Raw genomic sequence first — 16,055 nt, 5'->3', positions numbered from 1 at the left:
CCGAGGGTTCAGCCCGGCTCTCCTGAGGGCAGCCCCGAGAATGCGGGCCAGCCCGCCCGCCCGCCTGCGCCGCGCCGAGCCGGCCGCGGCCGGGGCCGGGGCCGGGGCCGGGGCCGGGGCCGGGGCCGGGGCCGGGGCCGGGGCCGGGGCCGGGGCCGGGGCCGGGGCCGGGGCCGGGGCCGGGGCCGGGGCCATGGAGGAGCTGTGGCCGCTCACACCGCCCCGGGAGGCCGCGGAGGGACGGCCCGAGGGGAGCGGCCCGGGGCGGGTTAAGCAGGCCGGGCGGAGGGCAGAGCAGGCCGAACCGCGCCCCACGGCCCGGCGCGGCTTCCCGTGGGATCCTCGAAGTCTGCTGGAAGTGGTGGCCGTGCTGACCGCGCTGGCGGCCATCGGGGGGCTCCTTGTGTAAGTAGCCGGCCCGAGCGGGCCTTCGCCGCTTCCGCTTCTCACAAGCGAAAAGGAGAAGCGAGCCCTGGCTTGGGGCGGGTTCCTGGGGGAGGGCGCGGTTGGTGTTTCGTGGCTGAAGTACCCGCGGGGCGGGAGCGCTGCCTGTGCGAACCCCGCTGCTGTGGCCAGCCCGAGGAGCGGGGCCGGGTGTCACCGCCATTGCCTGGACCTGCCAAAGCCGAGCAGGTCAGCCAGGCCTTACCCCGCGCCCCTTACTCTTGTACCCCTGAGGGTCAGCCTCGCCTTCCCCCAGGGTACAAAAGCCGCTGGGTGCTGATCTGAGCCCGCTCGTGCACTCGAAAAGGTGGAGAGCACGGTTGTGGTCACATTCTGCACATGGTTCAGCAGTCCTGCTCTGGGTTTTTGGTCTTCGAGCCGGGTACGATACGCAGCGTTATCCCGGGCTGCTGCCAGCATCCCAGCAGGACATCTCCAGGTGCACAGGGTCCACGTGCTGTGAACAAATACATCCTCTGAGTGAGACTCATGTACCAGGCAGGGTATCCAGCCTGCTGGAGCTTAGTAAGCATACTAAACTGGGAAAGATTTAATTCTCATTCTCCTTTTTTTCTTTCTTTTTTTTTTTTTCTTTTTCATAGTGTCTTCTACATTGAAGTAGTCGTGGGACGAAAAATGTGTCCTAAGGAGGTGGAGAACTATGTGGCATCCATAGTGCTGAGTGCACTTGGTGACACGCTGGGATTTTACAATGGGAGATGGGAGTTCCAGAACAGTGGCCTGGTCATCCACAAGGAGTTGGCAGAGATGGGGGGACTGGGCAACATCAGCATCCAAGGTTGGAGAGTCAGCGATGACACCGTGATGCACTTGGCCACGGCCGAAGCCCTGGTAGCTGCCGGGAAAAACCCAAGCTTACCACATCTCTACTCTCTGCTGGCAAGGAACTACAAGGAGTGCATGAATGACATGGAGGGCAGAGCTCCAGGTAATAACCCCTCCATCGTGCTGTCGCTCATGTCTCTCCTGCAGCTTGGAGCTGGGGCTGGCCTCAGCTCTGCTTTTGGCTTTTTGGAGTGTTAACTGTATTTCATGTAAAGGCAAAAGTGTTCCACACTCAGTACCTGTTTCAGGATGAGCTAAAGAGAACAGAATAAGGCAAGCTGAAGGGGTTTGGGCTTCTCTGAACTAGATGAAAAAGATACTGTTTGGCCCACATTTACAAAACATTCTTACAGGTGTGTTTGAGGCCTAGCCTCAGGACGGGATGGGTGATGGCTTTTGCACTCGGGATTGCTACATTCAGTGGATAAAAAAATGCACATTCAACCACTGTGATGCACACCCTGAGATGTGTTAAAGCAACATATTTAAACTGAGAATTAATACAGAACTTCTCTTCAGAAATGCAACAAACTACATGTAAAATACATTTAAAGGCACAAAGATCCTTGCTTGGAGTAATTACATTTATTAAACCTAAAGTCTGCACGCCTGCTTTCTGCGACAGGGCAGTCAGGGCCACAATCTTCTTCTCTGACCCCTGTACTTCCATCATCTCTCTATTCTCTGCATAGACACACTGGTTCTGAGTTTGTGTCACAAGCAGTGGGCCTGGCAGTATTCAGGAAGGGCACCTTGACAGGCTACAGTAGACATGTACAACACATCCCTGCGGTTCCTAGTTCACCCAGCCCTCCTGGCCCAGCTCTTCCCCAAGGGTTTAATCTGTCTCTGTGCTCACGGCCCAGGCTCTTCTGGATGCTTCTGGATTACATTTAAATGAGAGCTGCTTGGGCTGGGCCTCTGATTTGACCAACGCAGGAAGCGTGAAGTATCCAGGAAACACTCAAATTCAGCAGTTCCTGGGCAAAGTTTATACATTGAAATTGTATGTATGCTTAGACGTGCTTATTTGGAGTGCCCAGAGTATGTCAAGAGTGTTCTGTCTTGACATTAAACAGGGGAAAGGCCAAATCTTGGCACTGAGCATAGTGTATTGGAGCTGTGCATTTCCAAAATAAACCTGAACAGGAATTTATTCTGCTTACCTTTCCCCAGTGGGCTCCTATCCTTGTGCAAAGAGCTAAATTATCAGTCTTCTTTCAACACCCATATTCCCAGCTGCTGCAGTGGCCTAATTAATAAAATATTTAGGAAGGGGTAATGATGCTTGTCAGGAAAGCCAAAGCTGGCAGATCAAACTTCCGAGAGATTCACTGCAGTTTTGGTGAAGCAGCATAGTTTAGTTCCCCCAGCCAAGATGGACTAACCACAGCCGCCAGTGAGACAGCACCTGGAAGGATTTTCACTCTCTAATCTTGGTGACTAAAACCCAAGATGAAAAGAAGAACCTCAAATTTAAATGTTAGTATATAATATCTAAGGGTAATAGGACACCTATGGCATTCCTTCTGTGACTAAAGTGAGCTGCAACATGCCCAAAAGAAGTTCCCATTTGGAAGTGAAGAATTTGAAAGCTATGGACACTAAGAGAAGTGACAAGGAAAGGTCAGATTATCTAGGTAAAAAAAGAAATACACAGTTTAGTGGCTCTGAGGACAATTTAACATCTTACAGTCAGAATTGCTCCTGTTGAAGCTACAGGAAAGACATTCAGCTCACAGAGTTTAAATTCTGACCCTTAGTTTAATTCCCACTGAAGGGAATACCTAATCCATACCCTAAAAAGCTGTCTGCAATCTGGAGTCTCTGTGCCATATTGATCAGTCCTAATGATAAAAGCTGCATGCCAGTAACTTCTTTTGGCAGTTCAGAATAAATGGATTTTAACTCATAGCCCATGGTGGTGCTGTTCTGGCCTAAGTACTCACCAGGGAATTGCAGCCCTAAAGGCTGAGAATGGAAAGTTGCTGTTGGAACTTTTGCCCAGCACAGAAGAGATTTCCTTAGAACAGTGGGGAAAGTCACATTGATGGCTCACATGAGGGAGTCCAGACCTGAAAACCCAAAGCTGCAGTAACAAAAGGATTCCCACAACGTTCTGAGTCATAGGGTAGCCACAGCAGTGTCCCCCAGGGACACAGCCCCAGGAGAGAACTCTGGGGGTAGTAATTCAATGACAAGGTGATCCCCAGTTCCACTGTTGCTATTTGTGATGTGCCACAGCCTCAAATTCATTGTCCCCTGCAGATTACAAAGCCAATTAATTAAGCAAGCATAGATGTACTTTTTTCACAGCACAACTACAGCACTTCTCCAGAAAACCTTGTCTTTTGGTCCTACTCCTCTCCCTTTGGAATTATTTACCACTGTGTGGTTTGTTTAACTCACTTTTTTTTTTATATTCCCCAAACAACTGTTACTGTCTGTGCTCTTCAAGAGTCTAGGTAAGTGGAATGAAGGCCTATCCCAAAAAATTGCATCCAGCTGTTCTTGAAACTTAGGTTGCCCTAATTCACACACTACTTTTTCTTTGTATTTCTTCTTTCCTTAGACCAGTACCATGCTTAGGTTACTTTTAATTTCCTGTTGTTAGTACAAAGGATCTCTAACCAGGATGTGAAGGATTTCCGAAACTATTTCCTAATTCAGAAACTCCCTACAGCAGTTTTTTTAAAACCTGTTTTTTAAAAAAGACCTGATGTGATTCCAGCTTAGTCTTCCTAAATCGGCTTTCCAATGTTTTAATATTTTAACAGTTTAAAAGCGTGAGGGATAATACTTGTAATACTTCATAAATTGTAAGGGTCTCTCGTACACTGCTTTGTTTTACATAGTTTTTTCCACTTGCAAGTTATCAGTAGTCATCTCCTAAAATAATACACACATGCCTAAAGCTGCAAGCAAATTGTATTGCAAAATAACCAGTCTTTCTTTCCATTTAAAGCCTTGTCATCTTCCTTTTTATTTTAGCTTAAATTAGTGCAAGAACAATCTCACTTTTGATCAAGGACTGAGGTGTGTGGTCTCAACCTGCCCAAACATGTCCCAAAGAAATGTTTTTTCTCGAAGTTTCAGCAAGAGTAATCTTTGCTTTTGTTGTACAGATTTTGATTTTAAGCTACCTTAGTCCCTGTGCTCCCTCCCCTCCCCCTTGCTTTCCTGGAAGAAGTTCTCTTTTACTGGAATATACAAATAAGAGTCGTTGGCCCAGCTTTTTAAAAATGTGGCTTTGTTTGACACATTCATTTTAATGTCCTGTTACAGATCATTTGGTACAATGCTTGGTAGGGTGAGATTTTTAGAAAAATGCCCCAATTTTCTGTTAGTCATCATGAAGTTGGAAATGATGCTGATATCCCTCTTAACAATTTTGATACATGGCAGCCAGCACTGAATTAGCAAACTACATGAAATTTAGAGGCCTGAACATGTTCTCAAATTGAGACGTCCTAAAGCAAACACACAGGCACTTCAGTTAGAGGCTGGTGGTGACCGGTCCCAGTAGAGCTAAAGACACTTGGCCCAGCACGTGACATTATTCCTGACAGTGGCCAGCTGTTACTTATTTTTAGCATAGGCCCAGAAGCCAGTCTTAAAGCTGTGCATGGATTTGGAGCTATTTCAGTTACAAGGGTGCTGTAAGTGCAGGTAGAACAGGCTGCCATGAACCCAACCCTACTGCCAGACATGTACACAGAAGTGCAGAAGCCAAGAGCCCTGCAGGGGACTTAGTGCAGTTACCTGGCTGTGATTAGCAAGGTCACTGATCACGGTGACCGAGTTGCACCAAAGTGAGGTGAAATTGCTTGACCGGGCTTCCTCCTTGCTACTCTATTCTATTTAGTTTGCCTTCCAAAGTAACAGAGCACCTGCAAGTTCATCAGCTCCCTGTCCCAGTGAGGGAACAAAGTGCAGGAGCGCGTCTAGTTTTGGGGGTGTGGTTACAGCCAGCTGCTGCTGTTACCTGTGTGTCCCAGAGAGAACTGAGCACACTGGGGTTAGTCTGTTGAGTCCACCTTTGCTATTGTCTAACACATTAAAACTTAAATGAAGCTGCTTGAAACCTGCCTTGATTTACCTTCCTGCTGGAAAAGAAGTATATCAGATTGGGCCAGAAAAGAAGACTAGGAGAAAAAAAAAACAAACAAGGTAGAAGAGAATCGAAGATAATTCGGTGTTCCAAACCTGTTTCTTCTTTACACATAAGCATCTGGGCTTAGCTCTCAAGACATTTCACTGTCTTGGCTGGGGAGGCTGGCTGGGCTCTGAATTTGGGCGTTTTCTTTGTCCTGTGAATGTGTTGGACTAACAAGTATTAGTCTGAAGAATTAGCACTGGAAGAGGCAGAGTAATTTCTTTAAAAAGTAAATAGCAGAAATATGAAAGAGATGGAGGTGGCCTTGCCTCACTTCTTACAGTCTTTCTGCAGTTACCCTTTAGTGGCAGTGTTTGGAGATGATCTAGTGAGCTGGACAAACCTTTAGTCTCACCTAGTACAGCTGCTCTTCATCTTATGGAAGAGGAGTACAGTAAAGCCAGTTATGCAGACTATGTTGAGGTGAGGTGTGCTACACTCAAGGCTTTCTGACAAACTTAAAATGCAGCAAGGGAGTGCTGGAAAACATTTTCTGTCAGTGAATTTTCTATTAGTAAGGCAATGGGAAAGATTCCCGAGGAGCTTGTGGGGTCCCTGCCTTTAGAAGTCCTGTGAAAAAGCAATTACCTACCTAGACTTGCCTTGTGTCAGAGATCCTACAAACCTTTCCATTTGCAGAGATAATAGGTATATGTGCCTGTATCTATTAGTATATATGTTTTATGGCTAATGCAAAATATAAGTATAAACCACGTCAGTAAATGAGCAGTAAAGTGCTTCCTACCCCCTAGACCTTTTAATTATTTTCACAAACAGAAATTATCAGGTCTGCTGGGGAGGATGCAGGATGCTCCAGCAGTTTAAGGCAGGATATGTACGTGGGCAGACAACGTATGTTTTTAAAAGGAAGCTTCAATCCCTTATGCAGAGCGATGCTTTCTTCCCCGCTGCCCTGCCTGTCTTCCCCTTGTTCCCAAGCTATCTCCTGCTGATGTTTCTGGTTCTTCTTTCTCTTTGGCTCTGCGGCTCCTATCTCCAGGTTCTATGAGTCTGGAAAGCACCGCGAAGCTGGATCCGGGGCGGCCGGGCGGCTGGCAGATCCCGTTCAGCCCACGGGCAGGAGGCTGCGGGGCCGCCATGCGCGCCATGTGCATCGGGCTGCGCTTCTACCGCCCCGCCCAGCTGGAGACCCTGGTGGAGGTCAGCATCGAGAGCGGCCGCATGACCCACCACCACCCCACCGGCTACCTGGGCGCCCTGGCCTCAGCCCTCTTCACGGCTTACGCAGTGAACAGCGTGCCCCCCGTGGCCTGGGGGAAGGGGCTGATGGAGGTGCTGCCACAGGCAAAAGCCTACGTGCAGAAGTCCGACTTCTTCGTGAAGGAGAACATGGAGCAGTGGTGAGCCTCACTCCCTGCACCGCCATTTCTTAAAACCCCCGTACAACAGGGCGAGCTCTGCTTGTACCTCAGTTTCAGTAATCACATTATGGTAAACTCCTAGGGCAGCATGACCTGACGTAGGATCAAATAAATTCAGAATACTTTAACTTGGGGGGGGGAAAAAGGCAGGTTGTGTTTGGGTCATGTAGTTGTGACCATTTTTTGGATCCGGTACGAAGTACATAGACTCGTCATCTTGTGCAACTGTGATCTTTTGAAAGATGGCAAGTGGGGCTGGGGAGCAGCATCCAGCTTAGGGCTGAGCTCAGCTTGAAAGTTATGACCAAATCTGCATATTCGCTGCACCTCTGTGTGAAGGGGCACACACAGAGGTAGAGCTGCTCTGAATTTGGGAAGATGACTCAGTTCTCACTCTGAGCCTTTGAATCCTGCAGGTGCTGGGCTGCCTTCTCTCACATGGCTGGAGGGAGGGGAAATCTAACTCACTGAAACATGTCCTCGTGCCTCTTACTGTAAATCACATCCCTAGTTTTGACAAATGGGGGCCGCCTACCATTTTGCTGAACCCTTGTTCCGGGCTCTTGACGTGGAGCGTTTTCCGCCGGCGCCCACATGGCGCTCAGCTGCGTGCTGCTGTCCCAGGACAACTCACAGCCGCTCCATCCCGTCCTGTCTGGCAGGTATTACTTTGAAGAGCAGTGGAAGAAATACCTGGCGGAGAGAGGCATCTCGGACGGCGTCTCGTCGCCCAAGTTCCCAGCCGAGTATGGCGTGGAAGAGAGAGACTCGTTCTACACCTCGCTCAGCTACAGCGGCTGGGGGGGCAGCAGCGGGCACGACGCACCCATGATCGCCTACGACGCCCTGCTGGGCGCGGGCGACTCCTGGACGGAGCTGGCTCACCGCGCCTTCTTCCACGGGGGCGACAGCGACTCCACGGCTGCCATCGCCGCCAGCTGGTGGGGCGTCATGTACGGCTTCAAGGGGGTTCCCCCCCACCTCTACGCCCACCTGGAGTACAAGGACCGCCTGGAGAAGGTAGCCAAGGGCTTGTACAGCGTCCTTTAGGCAGGAGATGGCAGGGCACCCCGCAGGCACGCTTACCCAGCAGCCATCCCGTGCTCTCTCGCTTGGTTTGTAAGCCCGCACGGATTAAATCTCATGAATGTAAGCCAGAGCCAGACCTGCCTTTTCTCTGGGAGTTGGCTTCACTGGGGAGGCCACGTCGGCACTGGTTTGGGGCTGGTGGTTTGATGGGAGCACACAAAGATCCCCCGAGACGTCCCTCCTGTGCTGCAGGGTGGCTGCACATTGTCTGGTCCTCAAGAGGAGCAGGAGCACCCACTGCAGCCCTGCTGGTCATGCTGCAGCAGCAGGACAGGCAGCAAACCCCACTCAGGCTGCCCCAAACCAGCATCCCACCCCTACGAGGGGAGCAGGGGCCACTAGAAACCCATTGTGTTTGGGGACAACAGAGCTTTCTTATAAAATCATTTTAGCAGAGGATATTTTTTGTTTCAAATGAATGTGGAAAACCCCCCCACAGCCAACCTTTAAGCTGTGTGATCAGCCCATTTTGCCCAGTTCCACACCACTTCTGCAATACAGGTAGGAATGCATCATGCTACTTCCCTATTTCAAGTGAATATGGGAATTCAAGACTCCTGACCAAATCCTTACTTAAAGCAAAAGCAGGTAATGAGAATTAACAAGTTGCATTTTACATCAGCTTCTGCAGTGCACTATATTCTCCTCTCATCAAGGTTACTAAAGGTAATTTGCTTAACATTTGCTATGCATAATTCTATTAAAATAAAGGTTTTTTCTTCAAATCCAGACTATGACACAGCAAAGTACTTTTACTGTTTTCAGAACAATTTCTAAACCAGTGTATCCCATTCAATAAAAAGACCTGACAGGCCTCTCTTAAATGTTATGTTCTATTACGGCATAGGTTGAGGGATGGATGAGGTATGAAATCAGAGGTGCCAGGTGCCTGCAAGCTCCGGCTGCAAGAGAGAAGAGATGTGCTACCAATGGTAGGGAGAGAAGTTATTGCATCAAGGAGTAGGGGCAGAGGGAGAAGGTTCCCAAGAGGAGGGCCTCAGCACACCTTTATGCTGTGAGTGCACATCAAGGCATAATAAAAGCCCAGATCTGACAAAAACCAGCAGCAATAGGATTCACAATTTCAACACAGTTTACTACAGCTGTCGGGTGTGTTGTATAAAACATGTTTTAGTGCAACATAGTACAAAGTTTTTGTTGGGTTTTTTTTCCCCACTTTTTTCTTTTTTTAAAAACCCCAAACATTTTTCCACATCATGCATGGACAGGGTCTCTCTCTTTCTTCTTGAGTTCGTTACAGAAAGTTACCACAGAGAGAGTGGTTTGAAAAGCTCTGTGTTAAAACTCGTTACAGGAAGAGTCTGCCTTATAAAAACAGAGAAGTTTGAGACTGGGCAACACACTGCCAGAGCAACGGAGAAATGTCACCAGCAAGGTACATTCAGGGACCACTGTGGGAGCCACTTCCCAGGAAAGCCTGGGCTCTGTGCAGGAACCACAGGGCTGGAAAGGGACCCCGTCCACCCAGGGGGGCAGGGCCATGGGGCAGGCCCCGAGGAGAGCCCTGCTCTGGGGCAGACAGGTTAGCGAGGAGGAGCGCGGCTCAGGTGCAGAGCAGAGCTCTCCCAGGAAAGAACAGCTCCCGCTGACTTCATTTTCTCTTCTTCCTTAAAGCTGAAGTGAGTCGTGGTTCCTGCCCGGAAGCAGTACATACAGGAGATAGTTGGGAAACAAATACCCACTGGCTGCAACTGCAGCTGTTTGCACCTCGGTTCTTCACTTCCATTCACTTCTCATCCCACTCCTCCACTTTGCAGACATCTTAGCCAGAAAGGGAAGACAAGTGTGCGGGTGTGCGATACATACAGATACAGGAGCGTGAGTTTATGCATATGCTGAGGCCAGTAAGCAGTTAAGTCTCGAGGAGGCAGACTTCACAGAGGGATGAGTGAAACTGGGGCTTCCCAGCAGAAGACACCAGTGCTGTTCTGGTGGAGGTGCAGAGGTAGCCAACTTCAAACGCCTTAGCACGGGACAATCTGCAGCCACGTGGGTCCTCTCCCAGACAGGAGCAAGGCTTCACGGTGCAGATCTCCTACCTGAAGCTTCACCACCTCCGAAACGTCAAGGCATCAGGGTCTAACTGACTTAGTGCTACAGAGCATCTGCTGAGGTCCCCTCCGCTCCCAAAAAACAGTCCAACCCTCCGGAGAGGACAACGGCTGTGGATATGGCACCTCTCACACGTGAGGCGGGGGGGTCTTTGCGGCTGCACCCGTCCGCCCCCAGTTGGCTTCAGCCACGCTGCAAAAAAAGAAATGGCCGGATTTGCCAGGAAGACATCAAGGAAGACAACAAAAGGCCATTTTTGGCAAACATTTTCTTCCGCCAGACGTAACGCTTATGGGGGGAGGAGGCGGTTTCCTCCACGGGATGGGGCAGGGGTTCTTGGCATGAGGGGGTGCAGGAGGGTCACAGGTGCCCCACGTGGCGAGAGCCCTGGTTTGGTTCACGAGAGCCATATCTTTCACAGAAAGAACAGCATTTCCTGCCACAGCGACTCTTACAAGAGCAGGTGACTTTACCAGGAGGGGGAGCTTACAGAGAAATGGACTCTCTTCCTAAAGTCTCAGAAACAAACAGCAGATGCACATACACACAGGGGGAAAATTTCTGTTGGCCGAGGGGACAGGGAAGTCCCCATGGTGCTGATGTGCTGCAGGCCCCTTGCTTTGTCCAGGCTCACACTGGGGAGTAGTGCAGCCACAGGAAAGCTCGTGACACGTGGTGGTTAACTGCACATCCTCTCTACGTGGCATGTTTGCTACTGGGCTCCTTGGCTGAACCATCCAGGGACTGTGAACCCGACCCGTGGAGCTTCTCCTTTCCCTTCTCCCTAGAGTCTTTACTTTGGTCATGTTGAAGCCTTCAGAGACTGGATTAAGCCTCCCATTCCCAAATGACAGGGGCACAGAGGAGATCTGCCTCATCAGAGATGGCAGCATGGACACCAGGGAGGAGCATGACTCTGGTGAGACAATACGAGGACCCCCTTTACTACAACACAGTCAGGGCTTTCAGGTGTCCATCCTTTCCCCCCTTCAGTTCCTTGAGACAAACTAAACTGCTTTTGTCCTGACCGCAAGCACACTCAATATTCACTCTCTCCAAGACCTGGGAACACTCCCAAAAGGTGAATTGCTCCCGCCTGAGAAAACAAGTAAGATGGAGGCAAGAAGATACTGAGGCTACAGCCAGTCTTTGAAATGGACCTCTTGACAGACAGCCCAGTTAACCCCCTCTGGGTTCAGACCTGGCTTTGTCTGCTTTGGAAGAGGGAGAAGCTAGCTCAGTGCACCTTGAGAACAGACCTTCTTCACTGTGGCACTGAATCTGAGAAGGAAAAACAGTCTGGTTTGGAAAACGTATACATTTACTTCCAAAGAGATGATCCCAGGACCAAATACCCCCTGGGAACTCCACACTGTGTGGAAGGCAGGGAAAGTCTGCAGTTCTTCGAGTGACCAAAAAAAAGAAATGATAAAAAAGTAACAGCCCAAAAGACAGCAACTGATATGAATCAAATTTGTCCAAGAGGAACATCTGCTATGTACAGCAAGTGCCTCTGTCCACTGGGGTGAGGGGGTATGTTCCCACAGGTGCTGGAAGAAGCCTTGGACCTTCCTGCTCCTGCTGGCCGGGCAGAGCTCAGCCACGGCGTCAGAGCACAGCCACCGAAACAAATGAAACAAGAACAAGAACCCCACTGTGCTCCTCAGGGTTCCCGGTGTGTACCTCTGCTTCTCTCCCTCTGTGCGTCCCTACAGGTGTCTCTGCCTCTTTAGTCCATGGTTCCCGGGTGGATGCTGAGGACTGGCGGCTCTAGGCAAGTGGGAGAGTAGTTGAGGTGAGGCTCTTTGATCCACAGCAAGGGAACCCCATTCTTGCCCTCCGAGTTCTTGCTGGAGTTTCGGCTCTTGAACCGCACCAGGAGGATGGTGATGATTAAGATGCCAAAGATGGGGAAGGGGTAGAAGAACACAAAGTAGAAGAGGGCGTCATTGGAGCAGATGACAGACTGCAGCGTGGAGCCTGGAAAGAGACACAGGGTGGTCACGTTGCATGGTTTCTCTGTAATCAGGGCATGCAAACTTCCTCAGAAACACAGAAAGCCAGATGCTCATTATTCTGTGGAATAGGAGGTGGTGCAAGAGGTGGGGCTTTGGGAAAAATAAAAAGTGTTAGAACAGAAGGAAGTTGTAACAGGGCATGCTTCAGCTTTATCCCTCGAAGAGTTTAATGAGTGATAGAGTCCTCCCTGGTGGAGATTTTATAGCATCTTATAAAGCAGGGAGCCTTGCAAAGCCTGGGTTCTCTCAGTGGTGCTACACAAAGGCAGCTGCACCTCAGGATCTCTATCTCCCTTGAGGGCCGACAAAAGGGCCGTCATGACCTCAGTTACCTCTGGGAACTCTAGACCATGCAGCAGCTTCAAGTTGATGTGAGGAGACTCGTGTGCCACAGCCTGCATTCTTGTGCAGAGCTAATCCAACTTCTCCCAGAGGGGAGGGTTAAATCCCAGTGGGTGGTAAGGTCTGTCCCCGCTGACTCGAGACACACCAGGTGGCAAATGCTGTGGGTGCAGCCCCAGTTACAGAGCTAAGTGCAGTGCGGATACTCAAGGCAGAGCAAGAGCTGGAAGGAACCACTGAGCTGATTGGAAAAGTACCAGCGCCACAGACTTGCCCCAGTCCCACTCACTCCCCGGTCTTTTCATCTTGGCTGAACCAAAGATGCGGGGAATGCCAGGGCTATGGCCCCAGTCAGCCGTCGCCTCTTCTCACCTGCATCCTGCACGTGCACAGCGACCATCCCCGACTCCTCCTCGGCCAGCCGGTACCAGACGCCGTTGGGATCCACCAGCCACTCCTCCACTCGGCACGAGTAGTTGCCGGTGTCGGCACCGCCAGCCTGCAGCACCGTCAGCCGGAAAAGCACCGCTGAGAGCCTCTGGAAGCGCAGGCGGCCCTCCCAGCGACCAGCCTCGGGGCTGAAGATGGCATCAGGGCCCACGCTCAGCACCACTTCCCTCTCTTCCTCCTCCTCCTCCCCCTCCTCCGCGTGGTCGCCCGCCTCCTTGGCCCGCAAGTTGTACCACGTCACCGCAAAGTGGGACTCCGGGCTGGAACGGGACAGGATGCTGCAGTCCAGCGGGAAGGACTCCTTCTCCTGCACCGTGAGGTTGGCAGTGGCTGTGTCCACCTGCAAGGTGGGATCTGAGGTGACAAAAATCAAGGGGTGAGCACTGAGCTATCATCAAAACCATCGTATCTCAACACCCACGGTCGTGACACTGGTGCTGGGCACTATCCGAGCAAAACCCAAAGCTCAATGCAGCCTGCCAAGACTCACAGGTTCCTCTGAGGCCAACTCTGCAGGCACAGCATCCTCACCTCACCACGCACCATCCGGCACGGGGTCAAACAGGTGCTGGCTGCAAGCACCATCCTATCCCTGCCCACCCTTACCCCACCGAAGGGACGAGAGGAGGAAGCTGCTGCAGCTCATCCACACATGCTACGTGTCAGGATACCAAGGTGTGGTGCACGTGCTGAGGAGCAATGTGCTATTCCTCTGAGCTACTGCTGCACGGAACACTGCACTCCCTGCTTTTTGTTTCTTTGAGAATGCTCAAAGGACTTGAAAATCATTATGACAGAAGAGAAGACTTTTTCCAGCAGCTTGGAAAGTCATTTAAGTAAGAGGTTCCTCCATGGAGATGGTCTCAACAATGATGCAGCAAGGATGCTCCAAAAGTCTTCCTCTCTTTTTTTTTTTTCCTCTAGTGCTTGCTGCAAGGCTAAAGAGATGTTTTTACCTAACTGAGACACAGTGGCCAGAACCCACGATGAGTTGATTAAAGGCTGACTTCAAGAGCAATTAACATTTGGTTTAGTCATCTTGCCAGGGAGCACATACTCCAGGGATCACAATCAGTCTGGATCTAAGCTTTCATTTAGAGATTAAAAAGCCCTTTCCAAAGCAGGAGCTGAGCAGGAAGGACGAGTCGGTATAGCTCACCGAAGAGAGAGGCACTTTCTCCTCTGGTGAGCAGAGCTGGGCAAGCCCTCCCTTGTGCAGACCCTGGGTGTCCCTGCAGGAGGGGGCTGCTGTCCCTCAGCTCTCATCAGCCACAGGGCTGCTGTGCCCAGTGGGCTTCTCATTACAGCACCTGCCCAACACTTTTTAAAGCCTTTAAACCTTCATTAAGGCCAGAGCTCTTCAGGTCATAAGCAATGTGAGTATTTGCAGTTCACATCTTCCCAAAGAAGACTCCTAAGCAGAAACAGGAATGAGTTAATTCATGACATTTTGGGGACTACTGAGGTAAAAAAGGAAGAAGGGAAGGAAATGGCTTGTCAAAATTAACACAAAGTGTCCCTCACCTTAGCAGGTTAAGCAGAAAGAGAAGAACTGATGTCTGAAGGTGCTGAGAGGTTTTTCCCTCCCTTGCTGATGATTATAGCCCTGACAGATGAGGCTGGAGATCCTCACTAATGAGACATGAATCACAAGCACGATTAGTCATTTTGTTAAGTACTGACTGCTATGAAACAAAAACAAACAACAACAAAGCACTTTTCGAAAAAAAAAAAAACAACTTCAATTAGAGCACTCCGAGCTCCCTCTCTTCTTCCCACTCCACATTCTTCTGCAATTCAAGAGGAGCCTCAGAGATTTTTCCTGCTGTTCATTATCCCCTCATTCAGGGATGGCAATTATCACACTGGATGGAGAGCTGTACTGACAACCCAGCACTGGCACAGGGGAAGTGCTTGGGGAGGTGACTCTGCTCAAGCCACTTTGGCCAGCAAAACTTCCCAAGCAAAGATGTGGCAGATAAGAGCTCTGCTGTCCTCTGAGTATGCTCCTCCTCCACAGTGCAAGTCTCTGCTAGGAATGACCACTAAAATCTTTCCAGAACCTCACGCTTTTGCCAGCTCTGCTGCACAGTTACAAGGCTGACATCTTGCTGGATTGGGCAGGCATGAAGCACTGCAGAACATGCAGAGAGTGGTTGCTTTAGAAGCTGGAAAGTACTCAGTGAAGGAGGACTGTACTATTATTTGTCCTACAGCCTTTAGGACAGACATTTAATCTTGAGTCATGTGCCCCGAAAAGTAGGGAATCTGTATTTTCCAAGGCAAACTGCCTTTGCATCTTATCTGTTGTTAAAACAGGCAAAACTTAGCAGAGCACTCTTGGCATCTGCTTTTGAGGGTTTAGGAGTCCATCAGTGCTGGTCAGTCTTAAGAACCACCTTTTGGGAGCACAGGAGCAGGCAACTCCGCTGTGTCCTGAGTCAAGCAACACTGGCTGAACAGCAACTCCTTGTGGAGCTCAAGAGGAGAAAGAAATGTTATGATCTCCGGAAGCAAGGCTCTTCAGGAAGATTACACAGCTGTAGCTCATATATGCAGGGAGAAGACACAAATGTCAGAGTTCAGTTAGAGTTGAAATTGGTCAGTGTTGTGTCAGCCCTTTTTTAAGGCTATTAATAGCAAGAAGATATCTGAAGAAAATGTTGAAGTGATGTCTGTTGAAGATAGTTATCTGCTTAATAGTGATGAAGACAAAGCAGAGGCTTTCAATTTTTTTTTTTTTTTGCCTCAGTCTTTGATAATACTGATAGACATTGGGCTGCCCAGTCCCGTGAGTCAGAGGACCACGAGTGCAGGAACAGTAACTTTTCCATCTGCAGATTCTGAAACTGTGAGGGATCAGCTGTATCAGCTGAGTGTCCACAAGTCCATGGGGCCTGATGGGATTCATCAGTTACAGCAGGAGCCCTCCTGAACATCATGCAAGGGCCCTGGGAGTCTGGGGAAGTGTTTTTTGGCTGGAAGCTGGCCAGTATATATTCCAATTTACAAGAAGGACATGAGGGAAGACCCAGAAAACTACAGACCTGTTAGTCTAACCTCAGTTCCTGGAAAAATTATGGAGAAGATTATCCTGGGTACCACTGAAAGGCATTCAAAGAACAACACATTCAACATGGCTTCACAGAGGGGAAGTCTGGTTAAATAATTTAGTATCCTTGTGCCACCTGCTCTGTCAGTGGATGCAGTTTTTCAGTTTCAGTAAGGCTTTTCATATTGTCCCTCACAGCATCC

The 16,055-nt window shown here is 49.9% G+C and overlaps 2 protein-coding genes across 5 annotated transcripts in view; one reads left to right on the top strand and one right to left on the bottom strand.

Moving 5' to 3' along the window:
• Positions 1–193: 193 nt before the first annotated feature.
• Positions 194–8,729, top strand: ADPRH (ADP-ribosylarginine hydrolase). The gene is made up of 4 exons (XM_040054694.2): positions 194–405; positions 1,047–1,393; positions 6,447–6,807; positions 7,491–8,729. Exons 1-4 carry the CDS (start codon positions 194–196, stop codon positions 7,876–7,878), a joined length of 1,308 nt encoding a protein of 435 aa, XP_039910628.1. The 3' UTR covers positions 7,879–8,729.
• Positions 8,730–8,992: 263 nt separating this feature from the next.
• Positions 8,993–16,055, bottom strand: part of IGSF3 (immunoglobulin superfamily member 3) — a 94,136-nt gene continuing 87,073 nt past the window's right edge. For all 4 annotated transcript variants that reach the window (XM_040054690.1, XM_040054689.2, XM_040054692.2 and 1 more), the window contains 2 exons: positions 12,723–13,154; positions 8,993–11,970 (listed from right to left, as the gene is read on the bottom strand). In XM_040054690.1, coding sequence (XP_039910624.1) covers positions 11,720–11,970; positions 12,723–13,154 — 683 coding nt within the window. In that variant the 3' untranslated portion in view covers positions 8,993–11,719. The remainder of the gene's footprint in view (positions 11,971–12,722; positions 13,155–16,055) is intronic.

Source organism: Hirundo rustica, chromosome 2, assembly GCF_015227805.2.
Source record: "Hirundo rustica isolate bHirRus1 chromosome 2, bHirRus1.pri.v3, whole genome shotgun sequence".
Classification (NCBI taxonomy): domain Eukaryota; kingdom Metazoa; phylum Chordata; class Aves; order Passeriformes; family Hirundinidae; genus Hirundo; species Hirundo rustica.
Note: the sequence above shows the minus strand (reverse complement) of the source record. Positions and strands in the feature narration are given on the sequence as shown.